The sequence below is a fragment of the Gadus macrocephalus genome, chromosome 6 (genome assembly GCF_031168955.1).
Source record: "Gadus macrocephalus chromosome 6, ASM3116895v1".
Taxonomy (NCBI): Eukaryota; Metazoa; Chordata; class Actinopteri; order Gadiformes; family Gadidae; genus Gadus; species Gadus macrocephalus.
The window spans coordinates 21,918,189-21,937,439 of record NC_082387.1 but is presented as its reverse complement, the minus strand read 5'-3'; the positions used below and the strand labels follow the sequence as shown (position 1 = coordinate 21,937,439).

Genomic DNA, 19,251 nt, shown 5'->3' with positions numbered 1-19,251 from the left:
GCGGGAGTGTACGGCATACCGGGGGAGGTGGTGTACTGCCTGCCCGGGAAGCCAGCAGCGCCGCCTGGAATGTAAGCGATGCGGTCCATGGTGGAGCCCGGGGGGGCCCCTGCGGAGGGGGGGACCAGGACGGGTAAGTGTGGCACCTGAGACAGATCGATGATACCTGGATAGGGGGGCAGGTCAGGGTCAAGATTGGAAGCCTGAACGAGACAGCACAGTGTGCAGGGTTAACCGAGTGTGTGTGTGTGTGTGTGTGTGTGTGTGTGTGTGTGTGTGTGTGTGTGTGTGTGTGTGTGTGTGTGTGTGTGTGTGTGTGTGTGTGTCTCTCACCGCGCGGGGCGGTGGAGTACTGCAGCGGCAGGGCCTGGTCCCGGGGCGAGAGGCCCCTCAGCAGGTCCGTGCGCTGGGCCGCCATGGCGGCGGCAGCGGGCCACTGGTGCATCTGCTGGGAGGTGATGTAGTCGTTGAGCAGCGTCTGGCGGTTCTCCAGGGCCGTGGTGTCCGGGTAGCTCCGGATCAGGTAGGGGTAGGAGTGGGAGTGCGGGTAGGCTGGGTTGGGGGCCAGGTGGCGGGGCAGGTAGTAGGCCGCTGTGGGGTTGGGGGACACGGTGGACAGGGTTAACCGTTTAACAGGACAAGGATTAATATGATGCCAGGATGATGGTGCTAGGATGTGGGTCATGGTATATTCTGAGGTCAATATACATAACATCATGTCACATTATTAAACATTATATCGCATTTTTATTTGAGATCAGATAGACTAAGTACAGAAGACCACTTTCTCATGGAAGCAGTTTTTTCGACACTGGAATTTAACTCAGTGGATCTAAACCTGGGACGATGAACAGCACATGCAAATGACCCAGGGGGCTCTGGGGAGAGCGGGGGACGTACCCGGGTCGATGGGGATGCCACGGGGGAGCGTGGCGGTGTCGAAGGCCAGCGGGATCTGACCGCGGTACATGTCCGCAGCGCCCAGTCCCTGCAGCAGACGCTCATAGTTAGCCAGCGACACCTGTTGTTGCTGCTGTTGCTGTGCTTGTTGCTGTTGCTGCTGTTGTTGTTGCTGCTGCTGCTGTTGTTGTTGTTGTTGCTGCTGCTGCTGTTGGTGCTGTTGTTGTTGCTGCTGCTCCGCCATGCTTGGCAGTGGGGACTTGGTGGCGTTCATCTCCCTGGGGGTGGGCGTGGCCTTGCGCTCCTGAGGCGGGTTCTTACTGGAGCCTGGGGAAAAGGGAAAGTGCCAATAGGAAGAGGAGTTAAAGACACATTCAGTGGATACTCACTGAACAAGAAGGAACGATAGAATAAGAACTTATAAACAACATATAAACAAATGAGGAATAAACACATGTAATCAAATAATTTGCAAACAAACATTTCAATTAAATATAAAATGATTTAAACTAAAACTAAGTGCCCCAAGAGCATGTTACAGCACATTTCATTGCAATCACATTTTTGATTGATTATGTCATGTCATGTGACATGTGGGAACGTGTGGTGCTTTGATCACATGACGTCTGGAGCGTTTGGAGAACATTGACAGAGTGAAACCAAAACCTTGTCCCGCTGCGGTCCACACACCTTCATGCTGCCGCTGGCTGGCCTCCCGGGACAGAGGAGACCCCCGGTGGGAGGGGCCCGGGTACGGGGCCCTGAGCGAGCCCTTGTCGTCGTAGCCCCCGGGGCTGTGGTGGCTCTTGCCGCCCTGCTCGGGCCCCAGCGTGAGGGGCGAGGAGCGGGCCATGGAGCTGGCCGTGCTGACCACGGCGCTGGGCCGGCCCTTGGGGCCCTCCTCGTAGCGGGGCCGCTCGGCACGCATGTCCATGTGGGCGGGCACGCCGTGGGGGGGCACGCTGTGGTAGGAGCGCGGCGAGCTGGCGATGATGGAGCGGACGTCGTGGCGCTTGCCCTGGCTGGACGGCTCCTGCTTCATGGGGGTGCCCTGAGGGAACACAGCTCACGGTTAGGGTCCACCAGGAGGTCTAGGAATGATTCATGGATAGGAGATAACATGGAGTGGTGGATGGGGAGATCATTTTGTCAATGATATGTCTGGCAAATGGTCTGCACGATCTTCCCATTGCAGAACGGTGCAATGGGAAGTTCCGGATATCAACTCAAACACGTTACGCTGCAACTTTTTGGTTGCTTGATACAAAGCGGAAAACAGTTCTTGTTTTCCATGTCAACTCCAGCGGAAGGGCTTTTAAACAAGGATCTACAGGGCCAGCATTTCCCTCGTATTTGCAAGTAAAAAAAGAAAGCATTGCGAATGCAAAACATTCGACATTTATTTGCTTAAATGTCCCACAATACAATACAGGAGGAGTTCGCTCAGGGAAGACTCAATTGGACATCAATACATGGAATCCTCTCACCTTCTCACATGAGTGAGCTGACTCAGGTACCCCCAAACCCGCTCAGCTAGCCAAAACCCACTCAGGTTCCCCCAAACCGACACAGGTACACCGCAACAAACTGAACACATTAGTTTAGCCGCATAAGCATTGCTGCCACAGTTAGGAGGGCAGTAAATGATCACCTTGAGAATAAGGAAAGAACATAGCAATGTTTTTAATATATGCGGTTCAATGAGGCCTCATTCTTGTAGACTTCTGTTTAAGTGCTTGAAAATAATCAATTGGCTTATCAGGATTTCCCAAAGATGGCCACAGGCCAGGCACAGCGCCCCTGCCAAAAGACTCTAACATCAAATCCACTTTTCACAATATGACAATGTGGGCGTTTGTTCATGTCAGCATCTGCATCAAATTGACATTGGCTACAATTAGCCTACATACTACAATATAGACTATGCTGTAATTAAAATAATACATCTATAAACTCCAACAGTGGGTGGTCTCTGTGGAGATGAAGAGCTCCGTTCTATCACGGTATTTACATCTTATCATGACCCTATCAAAACCTTCCTCCATAAAGAGACCGCAGTAGAGTTTGATTAAGAATTTGAAATACACTAGTCGTGCGATGCCCGTATTGCTGCTTGCAGCTTTCTTGAGAACTGCTCATCAAACAACTTCCCACTCACCTCCGCAATACATCCGGTCCTCAGTAATACAGCTGCCCGTGCAGTGCCAGTTCGGAGCACGCAGAGTGTTGCAGCTTTATCGAAAACCACTCATCCAAAAAACTTTCGCCTCAAGACTGCACTTTCTTGGGTTCTGAGCGATACACCTGCTGATTCTGAAGCTCATCGAGTTGACGGTTGTTGAGAAACTTAACACATAGACATTCCTCTAATTAGTTAGTCATATAACATAAGTACACCAGTATCCCAGATCAGTGATCCCCTGTACTGCAGACAATGAGCCACGGCTTGCTGGTAGTTCTAAAACCTGACGAGTTGGTAGTTCTAAAACCTGACGAGTCTGTCCGAAGGCGGCATCCAAAGCACAATTTCTAAGGAAAATGCCTTTTCTACTCTTTACGGTTGTTGGTTGTGGGAGCAGGTGATGCAGGAAACATTTGCGTGCGGACATTATAAATTATTTTCATTATTACAATCATAAGTAGCGGGGGCTGTCAGTCTCGGCCCCCGGCTCACCTGGGTGATGATGCCCTCCTTGGGGGGGTGCCTCATCTCCTCCCGGGGGATGAGGTGGATGGAGCGGCCCCCCTCCTTCACCGTGGGCACCATGGGGTCCCGGCCCTTCAGGTGGTCCGCCATGGAAGGGGGCCCGCGGGGCGGGGAGGGCTCCCTCTTCACGTGCTTGGCCTCCCGCCTCATGTAGGGGTCCTGGGACTCCAGGTGGCGCGGTATGCCTGTGGCGGACGAGCGCATCACGTTATACAACAGCAGCCATTACCCCTCTCCTCCCCGCCCCTCCCCGCCCCCCCAGGGAGAGCAACCAGGAGCGACAGAGGGTGGAGGGGAGGTAGGGGGAGCTGCAGGTCTAAGCTTAGCGAGGGGCTCCGTGTCCTCCAAATGGTGCAAGCTTATACCCGGCGATAAAATCTGAGCGCACCAGACTCCTGTTAATCACATTTAGTGCCGACATGAATATCATCTGGGTGCATATGCCAGCAGACAAAGCATTTGGCTGAGGGGGATATTTCTGTAGGCTGTACTTTAAATATGAGAGGAAAGCATTTCTGGTCATGTTGTTGTTTTTATCAGTAAAATGACAAAAGTATATTTTTCTTTTAAGTCTGGCATACTTGGATCAATGCAGTAGACATCCATATGCTTTTTTAATAAAATAGATGATGCCATGAGTCATGAAGCCATTGGCTGAGTTGGTCACTATAAGTACTAGGGCTGCAATTTACAATTATTTTCACAGATGATTAATCCAACAACTATTCAATTAATAATTTAGTCTATAAAATGTCATAAATAATTGCAAATGCACTCAAAACTTACCAGAGTCTAGAGTGACGTAATAAGTCTTAAATGTAATTGCTTGTACATCAAAGAAAAACAATTCCTTTTATCATAATCCGTGAACCGGATATTTTAACTTAACTGCAATTAGTTCCAGTTCAGTTCAAATATTGATCATATCGTATCATATATTAAACGTATTGATTAATCGACTAAGCCCTACTTAATACTAAAGGCACAAAATACTTTTTTTGAAAAGTAACTTTCAAGGAGCTTTGTGTTGTAAAGGACACACTTCTGAACTACCATTTCTTAAGCACTTTGAATAAAAGCACTTTCATCATAATGTTCATCATGATGAACAACAGGTTCAAAGCAACAATTGTCCATTCAATGGGGCGAAGGTCTACAAATTCAAAAGACGGATAGAAAAAGTATGCGAGCCTACAAAGAAAACACTATGGGCATGGTCATAATTTGAGATATGTGCAAATCTAAAACAAAGCCATTGTTTAACCGACAGCGGATTTACAGCTGGAGGTGAGGTATAGGGGCCGGGCGCACAGTGGGGGCCCTACCTTGGGAAATGGAGCCCCGGATGTGGTGGGCATCTTTGAAGGAGGCGTGGTGCGGGCTGTCCCTCTCGTGAGGCATGGCTCGACTAATCAGACCTTGGATGCGGGGGTGGGCAGAGGGAACAGAGAAAGGAGTTCAGCCATACTGGCATTGGGAAAGACCAGGAAGAGATATAGTTGACTGTGGGTACAAAAGGGAAATGCACTGAATCTAGTAGCTTCAGTGTTGTCTCATACCCTCACAGTTAGCGGCAGAGAGCGAGTCCCTCATGGGGAGGCCCCTGGATATCCCACCTTCCATGACGTCGTAGGAACGCTTCATAGCCAGGAGGTCCCCAGCCTGCCCGGGGCCACGGCCGTCTTCTTTGGGGTTCTGGGAGCCTGGGGATCCAGATGAAAGCTCATGAGCAGAATGACGATAACTTGGTTTACACAGCACCTTTCATACATGTGTGCTTTCAAAATAATGAACACATGAATGGAGAGCAATGAGCCGGGGCAGGTTAGACAGGTGGTATAGTGGGGTGTAGTGCTTTTTTTTTTACGCAAAGGAACCCTTTTTTTTTTTTTTAAATAGGGTTAAAAGAATAAAATAAGGAAGACTAGTGATACTTTTGTTGTTGCTTGAATTTTTTTTTAACCGTACAAATAATATTGATATTTAATGCACTATATAAGAACTAAAATATGAGAAAACTGGCACATTAAATAAGATTACTATAAAATTGCAAAGTTATGACGAGGTGGTCTGGAATATATATATAGCTATGGTAATAATTCATGTTGAGAAGAATTAGAGCATTATATTTAAGTAAAGATTTGACGTGGAGAATACAGAACTAAGGGTGAGCCATTGCTCCGTGCACAGCGGTGGTATCCACGCAAACCAGTTTAGCGCCGACTCAGAGCTACGTCAGAGCGGGGCAGTTATACCGGCGCTGCCATCAGAACGTTAATAAACACCCAGAAGACAGATCCCGAGTCAGCACAGCCCGCTCCAATAAGCCTGCAGCCGTGAATCCTCCGGGGGCCACTCACGGTCGTATGTGAGAATGTGTCCGCTGACGCCCTCGTAGACCACGTGGCCCTTGGAGAGGCCCTCTCCGCGCTCCCCCCGGACGAGGCCCTCCTCCGTGATGAGCCGGGTGATGGTCCCCTTGTACAGAACGTCAGCGGGGGTGCCCTGTGGGGGAGAGGCGGAGGGTGAGAAACGACCACGCGCTCGTCCAGGTCGTCTTTGTTGGGATTCTCTAGAAAATAAATCTGATGGATGGGGCTGGCGACGGCCTGTCATACGTTTTTACATTACACCGACGGCTTTTAGCAGATGCTTTCATCCAAAGCGAGCAACAACCATTCATACACCCATTCACAGACTGTCGGCGGAGTCAAGAGGATCGAACTATCAACCTTCCGGTTGCAACTCAGCCGCTCTCTCTACCTAGATGTGGCATCATTAGTCAACCTAGTGAACCCCAGGTGTTCTGCTACCGTCAACCCACCCCTTCTGTCACACCCTGTGCTCAAAAACTCTGTGCTCAAGGACCCCTGGACTCATGTCATGCAGTAGAGACTGACATGGGTGACGTTGGGAAGAAGAGGCTAACCACTAACCGCTTAAACGTTGGGAAGAAGAGGCTAACCGCTAACCGCTAAAACGTTGGGAAGAAGAGGCTAACCACTAACCGCTTAAACGTTGGGAAGAAGAGGCTAGCCGCTAACCGCTAAAACGTTGGGAAGAAGAGGCTAACCACTAACCGCTTAAACGTTGGGAAGAAGAGGCTAACCGGCGCCGCTAACCGCTAAAACTTTGGGAATAAGAGGCTAACCGCTAACCGCTTAAACGTTGGGAAGAAGAGGCTAACCGCTAACCGCTAAAACGTTGGGAAGAAAAGGCTAACCACTTAAAAACTAACAAGGGCCCCTGGACTCATGTCATGCAGTAGGGACTGACACGGCTAGATGACATTCGTAGCCACCTGGCCATGTCAGTCCCTACTGCATGAGTAGCACCGTGGCTTTTGGTAGTTAGCGTACGTAAGCCTGCCAACTTGCTCCACCAGGGAGTGTAGGCCCCGCTCCAGGATGGAGGCAAGGGGGGGGCAGTATGGGGGACACTCTGTGATGCATATCACATTTCCTGCCTGCTGCTCACCGCTCTCTCTCAGAGGCGGAGGAGTGAAGGTCAGGGGCCAAGCAAAGAGAAGCTTGGCGGTGACGCACGTGTGTGTGTGTGTGTGTCTGTGTGTGTATGTGCGTGCATGTGTGTGTATTTGTGTGTGTGTGTGTCGGAGCTTAAGACGGGTCGGATTCAGACCCGGTAAGTAGGGCTATGCTGTTCCAAGCCCGGGGTCAAATAGTCTGTATTGGTATTCGAAATAAAGGATCAGTAAGTCGTGGAACCGACTCAAAGGTGGAAAAGCGGTCTGTCAATACGAAGCCAATAACACATCCTCAACATTGAGCCAGGGTTCCAGCAATTGGGCCCTCGATCATCGATCCGGGTTGGGCTTATCCCCGGGTCGGGATCCAGTGTTACGGTCGTATGGCTGTGTGTTCTGAAGCGGTCGAGGATAGGGGAGCTCCCTATAGCCCTGACAAAGGTGTTCTTAGCTACTCTCCAGGAAACACAAGACCTTATCATTGATCGACCGCTGATAAAATCCATCCAGGAGTCTGCCTCGCCCGCAGCTCTGATTACATACGTCCTCTCCCATCTTTAACTCACTTCTCTCTCTCTCCCCCCCCCCCCCCACACACACACACACCCACACCCACACCGCGACACGCCAGTTGGCCACGGTCTTAAAGCGGGCGTATCAGTGACCCAGCTAAGCCTGTATGCAGAGTAAACAGATAAATAGAGGAGGAGGGAACAGACTGTGTACCTGTTGCCAGGGCGACCGCTGCATGTAAGAGCAGCGGTTATGTCACACCGCATTGGGGGGAGGCCCGAGCGCTTGGCTGGCCTCCCTCTGTTTTCCTAGCCCTACAACACCGCGGCCACTAGGCACGTCTGAAGAGACAAATCACCCGGCTGCCGGTGACACTTTTAAAGGGAACGCTAAGATTCCCACACAGGGACGAAACAGTGACGTTGAAACCGTGACCTAATTTAATATATTCCACTGAACGGCGCATTCGAAAGTAGCACACAGATATATACTTAAATGGGGACATTCATAATCTCTCCTGCACATTGGCAACATCCGCACTGACAGAACGTGGGTGGTTTGGGTCTAATTAACATATATAGATATGGATGTACCTACATGCGCGCGTGCGTGCGTGCGTGCGTGTGTGCGTGTGTGTGTGTGCGGCAGAAGGATAGGGTTATCCTGTGTGTGTCAGAGGAAAAGGGTTATCCTGTCTGATAGAGGGCTAAGGTTATCCTGTGCGTGTCAGAGGGTTAGGGTTAACCTGTGTGTGTGTGTGTGTGTGTGTGTGTGTGTGTGTGTGTGTCAGAGGGTTATCCTGTCCTGTGTGTGTGTGTCAGAAGGTTAGGGTTATCATGTGTGTGTGTCAGAGGTTTAGGGTTATCCTGTGTGTGTGTGTGTGTGTGTGTGTGTGTGTGTGTGTGTGTGTGTGTGTGTGTGTGTGTGTGTGTGTGTGCGCGCGTGTGTGTGTGTGTGTCGTACCTGGGTGATGGAGCCTCCGCGGTACGAGATGGGGGAGTCCTGGTACACTCTGGTCCCTGGGATGCCCTTAGTGATGCTGCCACCCTGCACGGCCTGCATGGAGCCTGCTTCAGCCAACAACAGAGCGGGTGTCAGATCAAGAATGCACCTCGCAAATCCCACACAATCTTCGCTCCATTTTCACAAACAGAGAAAATGTATGGGAGGGATGCAGCTTATTGATCCACTGCGTGCCTCGCCACACACTCAACTGGGCTGCGAAGGCGACAGCTCATGTGGATGTGAACCTGCATCATGCAGTGGGTCTGCCGGGGACTCACCGTGGCCGGCCGCAGCCGCGTCGTGGGGAGAGCCCTGGGTGGACAGGTTCTCAGCCTGGGAGGACGAGCAGTGGGGGGACAGCTGCTCCTGCTTGACCACGGGGTAGGGTCCGGCTGGTGGGGCGGGGGGGCGGAAGGAGGGAGGGACACAAGAGGTTTAAGGACGAGAGAGACGTTATTGGCTCTGAGGGGGCGGGGCTGAAGCTGCACAATAAATGTCTTATCTGTTTTAACTGGCGGCGTGGTTTGGGTATTCGTGTTTGAGGCTTGGAGTGAGAAGAGGAAGAGGTAAGCTTACGACCCAATATCACCCACATTACGAGACGGCGACAGAGCGGGGGGGCAGCGGCGCTAACATTTTCTTGCGGGGGGAGTTTCTGGTAGGGGGTCGGGCGATACATGTAGTGCAAGGCAGTGCTAGAAGTAGAGGGCAACTCACCAGCAAACCAAGGCTGGGAGTGCTTCAGCCACTCCAGACACTTGGACTCACCCACTTTCCTCTGATCCATCCAAGACAAACCCATTGGAGTGGGGGCCATCTTCCCGTGGTCCAGCCCATGAGCTGGGCTATGCATCTGGACAGGGGTGCCCTGAGAGGGAGGGAGGGAGGAGCAACAGAGGAGGTCAACAGAGGATCCCTGTATGGCAACAAAGTGAGTTTGATGCGCTGATGCAGCAGGACCTTTGCTATAGCATCACTATGGCTTCGTCATTAACATTAGTAGAACACGCCTATATGTGTGAGTGTATATGTGAGTGAGTGAGTGAGTGAGTGAGTGAGTGAGTGAGTGAGTGAGTGAGTGAGTGAGTGAGTGAGTGAGTGAGTGAGTGAGTGAGTGAGTGAGTGAGCGAGCGAGCGAGCGTGCGTGTACGGCCATCATGCATCCTCCAGGCCTAACAGAAGAGCTAACCGCCTCCATAGGGGGGTGTACCTGAGTGATGGAGCCCCCTGGCTTGGTGGAGGAGATGAGGGGAGGTGGCTCGGGCATGTGGAGGGGCCGGACGGCTGCCAGGCGACTGCTGTCCTGCTGCAGGGCCGGGGGCGCCGGGTGACCAGCCTGCTGGAACGCTGAGCGACAGCAGAGAGGACCAATCACAGGTCAGGGATGCATGCGTCTTTGAATACTTTAAATACCTTCATTTGAATACAGTGAGGCAGTCTCTCTCCCCGTCCGTCCATCTTTAATTCGGCCGCGACTACTCCCGAATTAAAGATGGACGGACGGAGAGACGGATGACGCCAGGGACTCACAGTTGTAGTGGAGCAGGTGCTGGTCGTGGCTGATCTTGGCCATGTCCCGCGGGGACATGGGGTACGTGGAGAGGACGGGGCGGCCCATGGAGGACGCCCTGGGCTCCTCAAGCTTCTTGGCCTCGCCGTGCGGGGAGTACGACCGGGATTTGTCTGAAAAGAGCGGCGAGCAAACCCCACGCAAACGCATTCCCACACACACACACACACACGCGTCCAGACGTCCCCCACCGACCGCACACACATACAAACACACGCACAAACACCACACAGTCAGAACCGAAGCAGAGTTAAGGCAGCCACACATGAAGCCGTTTCATGTTCAATGCTACAGCCTCATGAACCTCCTCCTCACCACCCTCCTCATCATCAGTGAGCAAGAATCACCAGCAAGCAGCATTGCATTCACGCTGCACAAAACCAAGGGTGACGTCACCAGTTATATTCAGAAGGCCGTTTCTCTCTCTCACGTGCACACAGAAACACACACACACACACACACACACACACACACACACACACACACACACACACACACACACACACACACACACACACACACACACACACACACACACACACACACCCCAACCAACATCTAACGATCAGTGCAGGGTAACCACAGTAAAGAAAAGTCATTCAAATTCCAGATGAGGACGTGTGGTGGATCTGTTGTGCGGTGGTTTGGAGAAGCATGTGGGTGGAGTATGGAGCAGGGGGGGGTGGGGGAGGAGGAGGGAGGTTTGGGGGAGAACCTACGCAATCCATCAAGCAGAGTCTGTAACCACCTCTCGTTGCCTTCCAGCTCTGCAGAGACACACAGACACACCGCAGCTAATCACATCGCCCACCAGAACCAAGGCTCATCTTCAACCACACGCTAGACATTTGAATTTGCACATGTATGATCGGCCAAACGGGGCTCCTGCTTTAGCACTCGTCCTGCTTTAGATTTCTGTTCATCGCTGTTCATCAGCCACCGGCGGGCGAGGTTAGAAAGACAAGGCGGGAAGAGTGGATGTTTTCAGCCTCACTGCGCTGAAACAAACCAAAACGCGTTCTTCCACTGCTCTCTCTCAATCTTGTTGATTTGGTCCACATAATCCATCCTTAAATCCATCCATAATTGCCTCAATATATTTCACATATGTTTTAACTTAACCAACGCCTGTGTATGAGCAGTAGCTTACATACATACAAACCCAAGCTCAAAAAATAATCTTTTAAACACTTGAAAACTGTGGGAGCCTACGACAGCTGGGGAAAGCGTGTCTGCCTGCACTTAAAGGAGATACTTGTGAAAAGGAGAAAAAACGTTGTCGCTTTTAGCAGCTTCAACAGTGAAGTTTCAAACATGTCACCATCCCATCCTTGTCCTTAAAGCCATTTCACTTTTTCCTACCGTCGGGAATGTTTGAAGCATTAAAAAGAGAAGCAAAAAAAGAAAAAAGGAAAACTGGTGAACACTACGTCTAAAAAGGTTGCATCTAACTTGGGCTGCAGCCTCTCTCCGGGGTCAATAGCAATACCAGATCATTCATCAGTCCCTGCTCCACTAGTGTCCCAGAAACACTGAGCCCCCCTCCACACCAGGGACACCAGCTCAAGGTGAGGCAGCCTGGCCACGCACAACAAAGTGAAAGTAGATCAGCCTCTGCTGAAAACGCAGCACAGAGTCCCGGCTCTCCTCCTCATCCCACCTGGATTCTCCTTTGACTGAGGAACCAGTCTGTCCCTGTCCACTCCTAATGTATGCATTGTATGTTTAAAGTATATGCATATGCAATGACCAGGGTTGATGTGTTGTGCTTATAGCACATATAACGCAGGGAAAGAGCCAGGAAATGAGCGCGGCGGCACCAAGACCGTGTGAAGACTCGGAGAGCAGCGGGGACAAAGGGAGAGGGCTAGAGAGGAAGAGGAGGAGGGGGACAGAATCAGAATGAGCAATCGCTACCTCCTGGAGAACACTGCTAATCTACTCCGCTCGCTAGGTGAGGAATAGGGCTCAGGATTCAAAGCTTCCTTCTCTCTCCCTCGCCCCACATCACAATTCCTAAAAAGCGAGGCTCGCTTCTGCTGGCGGGGGGAATGTTTTGTTCTGCTGTTCGTTGTTCTTTTCGGGGCCCTACCGTCCTTGTTTCCAGAGGTGGGGCTTCGAGGGCGCATGCGGGGGCTGATGCTGCGGAGGGCCTCTGCCCGCTCCCGCTCCGCCTGCCCTAGGTAGGCCTGCTGCTGCTGCTGCTGTTGCTGCTGCTGCTGCTGCTGCTGCTGCTGCTGCTGCTGCTGCTGCTTGAGCTGCTGCCCCGGGACTAGGGGCTGCTGCTGCTGCTGCTTGGCCTCCAGGGAGGACTCTCCGTGGGCCATGGTGATCTGCTGCTTGTAGAGAGCCAGGGCGTTGGGCTGCAGCATGGCCTTGGCCCCTCCCAGGCCCGGGCCCCCGAGGACCGGCAGAGGAGCCCCCCGCTTGGCCCCCTGCCCCAGAGCCTCCGCCATCTAGGGAAGAGGAGGTGGTCAGGGTGAATACAGAGCGGAACACTGGCCCACCTGTCCCATGGCCCACCTTAATGTATTTGATTCACCGACGCCCGCCATCTTATTCCTCAAGTCAATGAATCTACAGCCGCCCCCACCATCTGGCTCCCATGCCTCAGTCGTACAAATAGGACTGCACTGTTTCAACGGCCTCATTGTTATCTCAGGAACGAGATTAGATAAATCAGGGGGCCGGCAGTGATTCTCTTGATGCTCGACTAGTGTTGAGAGAGATGGATGGAGGGAGAGGCTGTGTTTGTGTGTCCGAGCCGCATGAACTATTTTCTCTTAGCAGAGATACTCTGTAACTATGGAAGATTTCCAAGGAAAGAGATGGAGAACCCCTCGCAGCAACAGATTTTTGCAAATTATTGACACTGAAATAATAAACATGGCCTTACACGCACATGAAAGACATTAGGATCTCTATTTTCCTTTTGTCCAATCAAGGTTATTCTAGATGGTCAATATACACATATCAAAACTCAACGACACAAGTGTGTTTGTAGCTTGCTATGATCCAAAGTCGTCCAAGCAGGCAAAATTTAGAAAATTAACTTTTAATATGCGTCTGTCTGCAAAACACCGGACATTTTCATTGTTACACTTTGTAACAATGTGTTACAAGTGTAACAATCCCAATGTCCAATATTTTGCAGAGAAACGTGTATAAAAAGTAACATATTGAAGGTGGGAGAGCGCTGGAAGTGCTATTCAGACAGGGTCTACCTGCGCTCTGTTTAAAGAGTAAGTTCTGAGAGTACGTTTGTTAAATTGCCCTAATATTGGCGCAGGAAAAAACAATTGTCAATCAACACTTCAATCGCCAGTATAGGATCCGATTTGTACAAGCCAACACATACTTTGTGACTAGGAAAGACTTACAATAGTTGGGATGGCAGCAGCCCTCTGCTTGAGCTGCTTGAGGTCCATGGGCTTCTGCAGCGGGGAGGAGGTGACACCGTCGTGGCTGTAGTTGAGCAGACTGGGGCGGGGAGAGGTGATCCTGGACACAGACACAGTGGCCATGTCAGGACAATAATGGCTTTGTTAGCACTGCAAAAGACGTCGCACACTGCATGCGACCCCCAGTGGGGACCATTTCTCTTGATGTTCTTTCTACCAGCTAAGCGTTTTTTTCCATCTCATTACCAAAGCGATTCAATTTGGTAAAACAAACGTGATATTTTAAAAACTAAAAGAGTCAGACTGGGTTACCACAGAGCTTCAATGTGGCCTTTACATTTCCCAAGACACACATCTTTCAGAGTGCAAGAGCACAAATAAGGGGATTAGAGGTAAAAAGAGGTAAAAGGTAAAATGATTATTAATCCTCTTCCAACATGACTATAATTATTATTTTTTTCCCTGTCCCTCCACTGACTTCCTCCGTCACAGCTGCTTTCCATGTTTGCATTCACTGAGTGACATTCAAATTGGGTTGAACGTAGAGCCAGCGTGACTTAAAAGTCGCAGCGATCTGATAATATTCAAAGAACATATCATTTCATTATCTGCTGTTTTTAATGTTCATTTACATTCTTAATCATATTCTGACCGGAAAATAGAATGTTGGTTTTCATTTGGCATATTTCTGAATCTCGCCCTTTTTAAACAAGCTAGGAGTAGGTTTTTAATAATGATCGATATCATTTGAATTTGCATGGCTCTTTACAGCCAATGTATGCAAACAACATGAGATGGTAGAGATCCTGATGTACAATCAACAAACAGACTGGCCACCTGCTCGGCTTGTAACTTAACTTACAGCGTTCAAATCAGAGAAGCCACAGTACATAACCACAATCACTCATGCCTACGACGGAAGCATACACGCAGCGCACACATTACACAAGCACACACCACAAACACTAGCAGACTACAGTACACGAAACGGAGCACCTGGCTGAAAATAAATCCTTGAGGACCCCTCAAAATGCATCTTGCATAGTTTATTGAATGAATGGGTTCAGAGATAGTATCTCCCTGCTACTCAACGTCTTCTAAGCCAGGCAAGAATCTTGCATTATGAAACACAAAGAGAGCCAAGGTTTCTGATTTTGTTTCCACACACACACACACACACACACACACACACACACACACGCACATAGAGGAAGAGGGTCCCATTTAAAGGCTTAATAAGTGTTCCTCTCTGTGATTCACACATGTCACTCTGACTGTGAATGTTGTTCTTTTTTCTCCGCACTTGGCTGTTGCTTGTTCGAATCGTGAATTGTGAAAATAAAAGCTTTCCATTCGTAGTAGTAATGATTAGAATTACACACAAACACACAAACACACACACACTTTGTTTGCTTTGGCTCAGATAGCAACCTTTCCTTCGGCTCTGCCAGAACATGCAGTCTGCTGTCATGGAAAAAATTGAACAAATAGTGCACAAACACAGGACTAATCACAACCCCCCCCACCTTGTGCTCTGACACACACTTCCAGCATCTCCACAGGCTTAGAGGAATATCCACACGCACAGAGAGTGCTGATAAAGTGGCAGAGAGCAACTCATGCGCACACATGCACAAGTGCCTGGTGGCCTCAGGCCCCCCCCTACACTACCCGGTAGCTTAGCAACAGACATGGTAAAAGTCTGGCCGCGGCACACTTTGCAGGGACAACATGAGTCGGGAGCTAGCCCACCCCCGACCATGCTACTGATCACACCAGCGACGACGCCAGGTAGGGCAAACCAGTGTTTCCACGCCAAAATAACAAAAACAACCACAAGAGAGTATCATGGGACACGACCGAGGGTGCGACCGCTACCTGTTCTTCTCGCCGTTGTCGCTCTCCTCCACCTCGTCGGCGCTGCAGGTGGCGCTGGAGTCACTGTCGCCGTGGGAACCCTGCTTCACGCCGTGCTCCCTCTTGGAGGTCTTGGCTGAGCTCTTTGTCTCCTCCCCAACGAGGGCCCGCTTGGTGTCTGTTGAGTCGCTCGCTGCCGCCACCGGCGCCTGCATCGGCTGCATCTGCTGCTCCTTGCCGGGTTCCCCGGCCTCGGTCTTCACCTCCTGTTTGATGGTGGCCTTGTCCGGGTCCCCCGGGGCGGGGGGCTTCTCCTCGACGGAGCCCTGGTCCGAGCCCGACGCAGCGTCCTTCTCCCCGTTGCTGCCGGCGGAGCCCTTGGCGCCGCCCTCCCCGTCCTTGGGCTTGCTGTCCTCCGAGGAGCGAGGGGACGGCAGGCTCTCCGTGTCCGAGCTGTTGTTGGCGCCCCCTGGAGGGAGGTAGGGAGGGAGAGAGGTAGCGATCAGATCACATTAGGCCCGAACGCATCATCTCAAGCAGCGGTAAGCGATGGTTTTCCTGACAAATATTTGAATAGTCAGTGGAAAAACTGAGCAATAAATAGAAAAGTTAATTCATATTGCAAGCCTTCGGCTGCCTTAATCTGGAGCCCACAGAGAATCAACCCTTCTGCAACATCTCCCAATTATCACCAGTGTAATTTTAATGATGCAAAAAGCCCTACTAAAGCATCATGGACTGATGCGTTGATGCCAGTGGCTTTCCACTCCACTCATCGGTCAGAGTCTGACTCGGTTACAACAGAATTTCAATGTAACTGAAGAGTTTTCAAAGACACACGGCTTCCATAGTATGAGGGAAGGCCTACTTCAAATTATCATAAAGCAAATAGGTGGGTTGAACATTGAGCAAACTTTGGATGATATTGTACAGGCGCAATTTTGGCGGATGGATCCCAATAAAAGAAAATAACATGTTCTTTTTATCAATAGGATAGCCTATTGCTACACAAAAACGTTTTCAGACGTACTGAAACTCCTACCTTCTCCGTCCTCGGCCGCCTCCTCCTCGTTGCCGCTGGCGCCCGAGACCTCCATCTCCTCCTCCTCGGCGGTGGAGGGGGCGCTGGCCTCCTCGCTCTGCGTGGCTTTGCCCTTGCGCCGGGCCTTACGCTCCTTCTCCTGGGTCAAAACCAACAGCCACTAAAACATCGCGGCACTCACGTTCGCCCGGCAACCAAAAAGAAACGTCTCGATTTCTTGAGAAACATCCACGACGGCTGCCGAACTTACCGATTTCATTTTATGCTGCTGCAGAATCTCGTCCAGTTTCTGCCTCTTCTTGTAGTTGAAGTAGAAGTTCTTGCATTGGGACACTGTCTTGGATCCCACCATCTTGGCGATGGCGGACCAATTCCTACCATACTGGAGGAGGCCTGGAATTAAACAGATGGCGAAGGCGGGCGGATTAAGACGAGCGGACGCGGACATGCGTGACACAGTTTCCATCGAGGCGCTTCCCTTCGGCCGAGACGCTCGGGGAAGGGCTCAAGGACGAACACAGCGGACAGCTCAGCTTGCACAACGGCATGGAAAAAAATTCACTAAAAACACACGCCATCTGGGGAGGGAGAGGGAGAGGGAGACCGCTATCTAAATACATCAGCAACCATCACCATCTGTCTCTGAAACAGCTGTAGAGCGAACTGGGAGCCCGGCCGCTTTGTTGACATCACGGTGGACACCCGAGTCCAACAAAGTCTCATTCTCACAGCGCAAGATGTGCTTTTCGAGCTCAGAGAGAGCAAGCCCAAGATGGAGAGATAGAAAGAAGGAGAAGGGGGGGGGGGGGTGCTGAAGAGGAGAAGGAGGGAAGAACACGAGCACTCAACCGTCATCCGGATTCATGCCCCGACTCTTCAATGCGCCTGACAACATATGTCACCGACTTTGTGATGTGGACGTGACCCACTTCCAGGAGGCCTGGTCCTGCAGCCAGCCAACCGGATCACCTTTCCTTACACAAGACCGTGGGGGGGAGACGGTTCAGCCTGATCCACGGCGAATCGACACCGGCACGCTAAAGCCAGACCGCGGGCTTAAGAGTAAGCGTGAGGGAGGGAGAGCCCAGAGAGAGAGCCCAGTTACAGAGACAGAGAGCCCAGAGAGAGAGCCCAGAAAGTGAAAGAGATGGAGAGTGCAAGAGTGAGGGAGAACGATAGAGAGTTAGAGTGAGTGACAACGAGAGAGTAAGAGTGAGTAAGGGAGAACGAGAGAGTAAGAATGAGGGAGAACGAGAGAGAGTAAAAGTGAGGAAGAACGAGAGAGATTAAGAGTGAGGGAGAACGAGAGCGGGGTAAGAGTGAGGGAGAACGAGAGAAAGCGTTTGGCTGTTATCTGTAGGCAGAGCTCCGCGTCCCCCTTGGCCAACCTTGGGACATGGGACCGGAGGCCCCCAGTCAACCTGCTGCCTTTCCAGAGGGGAAAAACAAAAGCACTGGCGTTGAAAGCCGTGTCGTCTATCTCCAGCGGCTCGGAGAACGCTCGCTCTCTCGGGGCGAACGCTCGCTCTCTCGGGGAGAACGCTCGCTCTCTCGGGGAGAACGCTCGCTCTCTCGGGGAGAACGCTCGCTCTCTCGGGGAGAACGCTCTCTCTCTCGGGGAGAACGCTCTCTCTCTCGGGGAGAACGCTGGAGGGGGGTGCAGAACGGGATTCAGAGATTTATCGCCGTCTGAGATGGTTCAGTTTCCACGGTTATAAATCATAAACCCTGAATGCACTTCTTCAGCGTATCGACTGGCTCAGCGGGATGCATATAAACTCCTCGTTCAAGCGACTGGTGCAGGGTTCAACTCTGCGCATTGCTAGCATGATAATTCTGTCCAGTTCATGGCTTGGAGGCGGGGTGGGGTTAAACCTCTTAACATGACACCCACCCCAAGGAGGGTCGAGCGAACCGCTCTGTTGAGTAGGGGGCCTCCCCCATAACAATAACAGCCATCCAGGAACAAAAAGAAAGTAGGGGGGGGCCTCGTTGCTTATGTAGGGAGAGCTTCCGCGAGCCGTCATGTCCAGGAGGTGTCAGTGTGAGCTAGCAGAGCGGGGAGCTAGCGTAGCACTGAGCTGGCGATGGGCAAACGGGGGTAATCTTCTGAAGACTGAGCCGTCTGATTCCTAGCGTCAAAGCGCCGCCTCGGTGTTAAACTGGAAATGGAATATTTCAACTGAAAAATTCATGGCTGCCAGAAGGTGAGGCGGCGCAGCACAGCTTGCAGTGGGAGAGAAGTAAGAGAGAAACGAGAAAGAAGGAAAAGGAAGAAAAGACGTGACTCATTCAAAAGAATAGGGACACGTGATAGACACCTATTAACCTTTTACAGCCGTCTCCCTCCCGGGGAGGGGCAGATACTCTCTCACATGCTACAGCGCACACACAACCCTAACCGCACACACAACCCTAACCACACACACACACACAACCGCACACACAACCCTAACCACACACACACACACACACACACACACACACACACACACACACACACACACACACACACACACACACACACACACACACACACACACACACACACACACACACACACACACACACACACACACTTGCAAGCAGGCATCAACTTCAAAAGCAACGAGCAAAGCAGACGTTTCATGTAGGGTCAAAGGTTGTTTCCTGCAAGTTGTAGCTATACAGTCCATTCAGGTTGCAGCAGATAACAAGAAAAGCAGCTCCGACCTCTGAGCTCTAATCCTCCAATCACAGCATTGAAGCTATCCCGGTGCAGCTGGTGTCCCC

The 19,251-nt window shown here is 51.2% G+C and overlaps 1 protein-coding gene across 14 annotated transcripts in view; it reads right to left on the bottom strand.

Moving 5' to 3' along the window:
* Positions 1 to 19,251, bottom strand: part of ncor2 (nuclear receptor corepressor 2) — a 103,746-nt gene that overhangs the window by 13,032 nt on the left and 71,463 nt on the right. For 5 of the 14 annotated variants that reach the window (XM_060055018.1, XM_060055016.1, XM_060055015.1 and 2 more), the window contains exons 18-36: positions 16,730 to 16,872; positions 16,480 to 16,618; positions 15,459 to 15,906; positions 13,560 to 13,680; positions 12,272 to 12,635; positions 10,899 to 10,946; positions 10,140 to 10,292; positions 9,820 to 9,956; positions 9,327 to 9,477; positions 8,888 to 9,001; positions 8,568 to 8,671; positions 5,968 to 6,112; positions 5,167 to 5,310; positions 4,933 to 5,025; positions 3,575 to 3,792; positions 1,591 to 1,951; positions 901 to 1,227; positions 334 to 591; positions 20 to 166 (exon numbers count right to left, since the gene is read on the bottom strand). In XM_060055018.1, the coding sequence (XP_059911001.1) occupies positions 20 to 166; positions 334 to 591; positions 901 to 1,227; positions 1,591 to 1,951; positions 3,575 to 3,792; positions 4,933 to 5,025; positions 5,167 to 5,310; positions 5,968 to 6,112; positions 8,568 to 8,671; positions 8,888 to 9,001; positions 9,327 to 9,477; positions 9,820 to 9,956; positions 10,140 to 10,292; positions 10,899 to 10,946; positions 12,272 to 12,635; positions 13,560 to 13,680; positions 15,459 to 15,906; positions 16,480 to 16,618; positions 16,730 to 16,872 (3,615 nt within the window). The remainder of the gene's footprint in view (positions 1 to 19; positions 167 to 333; positions 592 to 900; positions 1,228 to 1,590; positions 1,952 to 3,574; positions 3,793 to 4,932; positions 5,026 to 5,166; positions 5,311 to 5,967; positions 6,113 to 8,567; positions 8,672 to 8,887; positions 9,002 to 9,326; positions 9,478 to 9,819; positions 9,957 to 10,139; positions 10,293 to 10,898; positions 10,947 to 12,271; positions 12,636 to 13,559; positions 13,681 to 15,458; positions 15,907 to 16,479; positions 16,619 to 16,729; positions 16,873 to 19,251) is intronic. The other 9 variants (XM_060055027.1, XM_060055024.1, XM_060055028.1 and 6 more) reach the window with 6 other exon arrangements.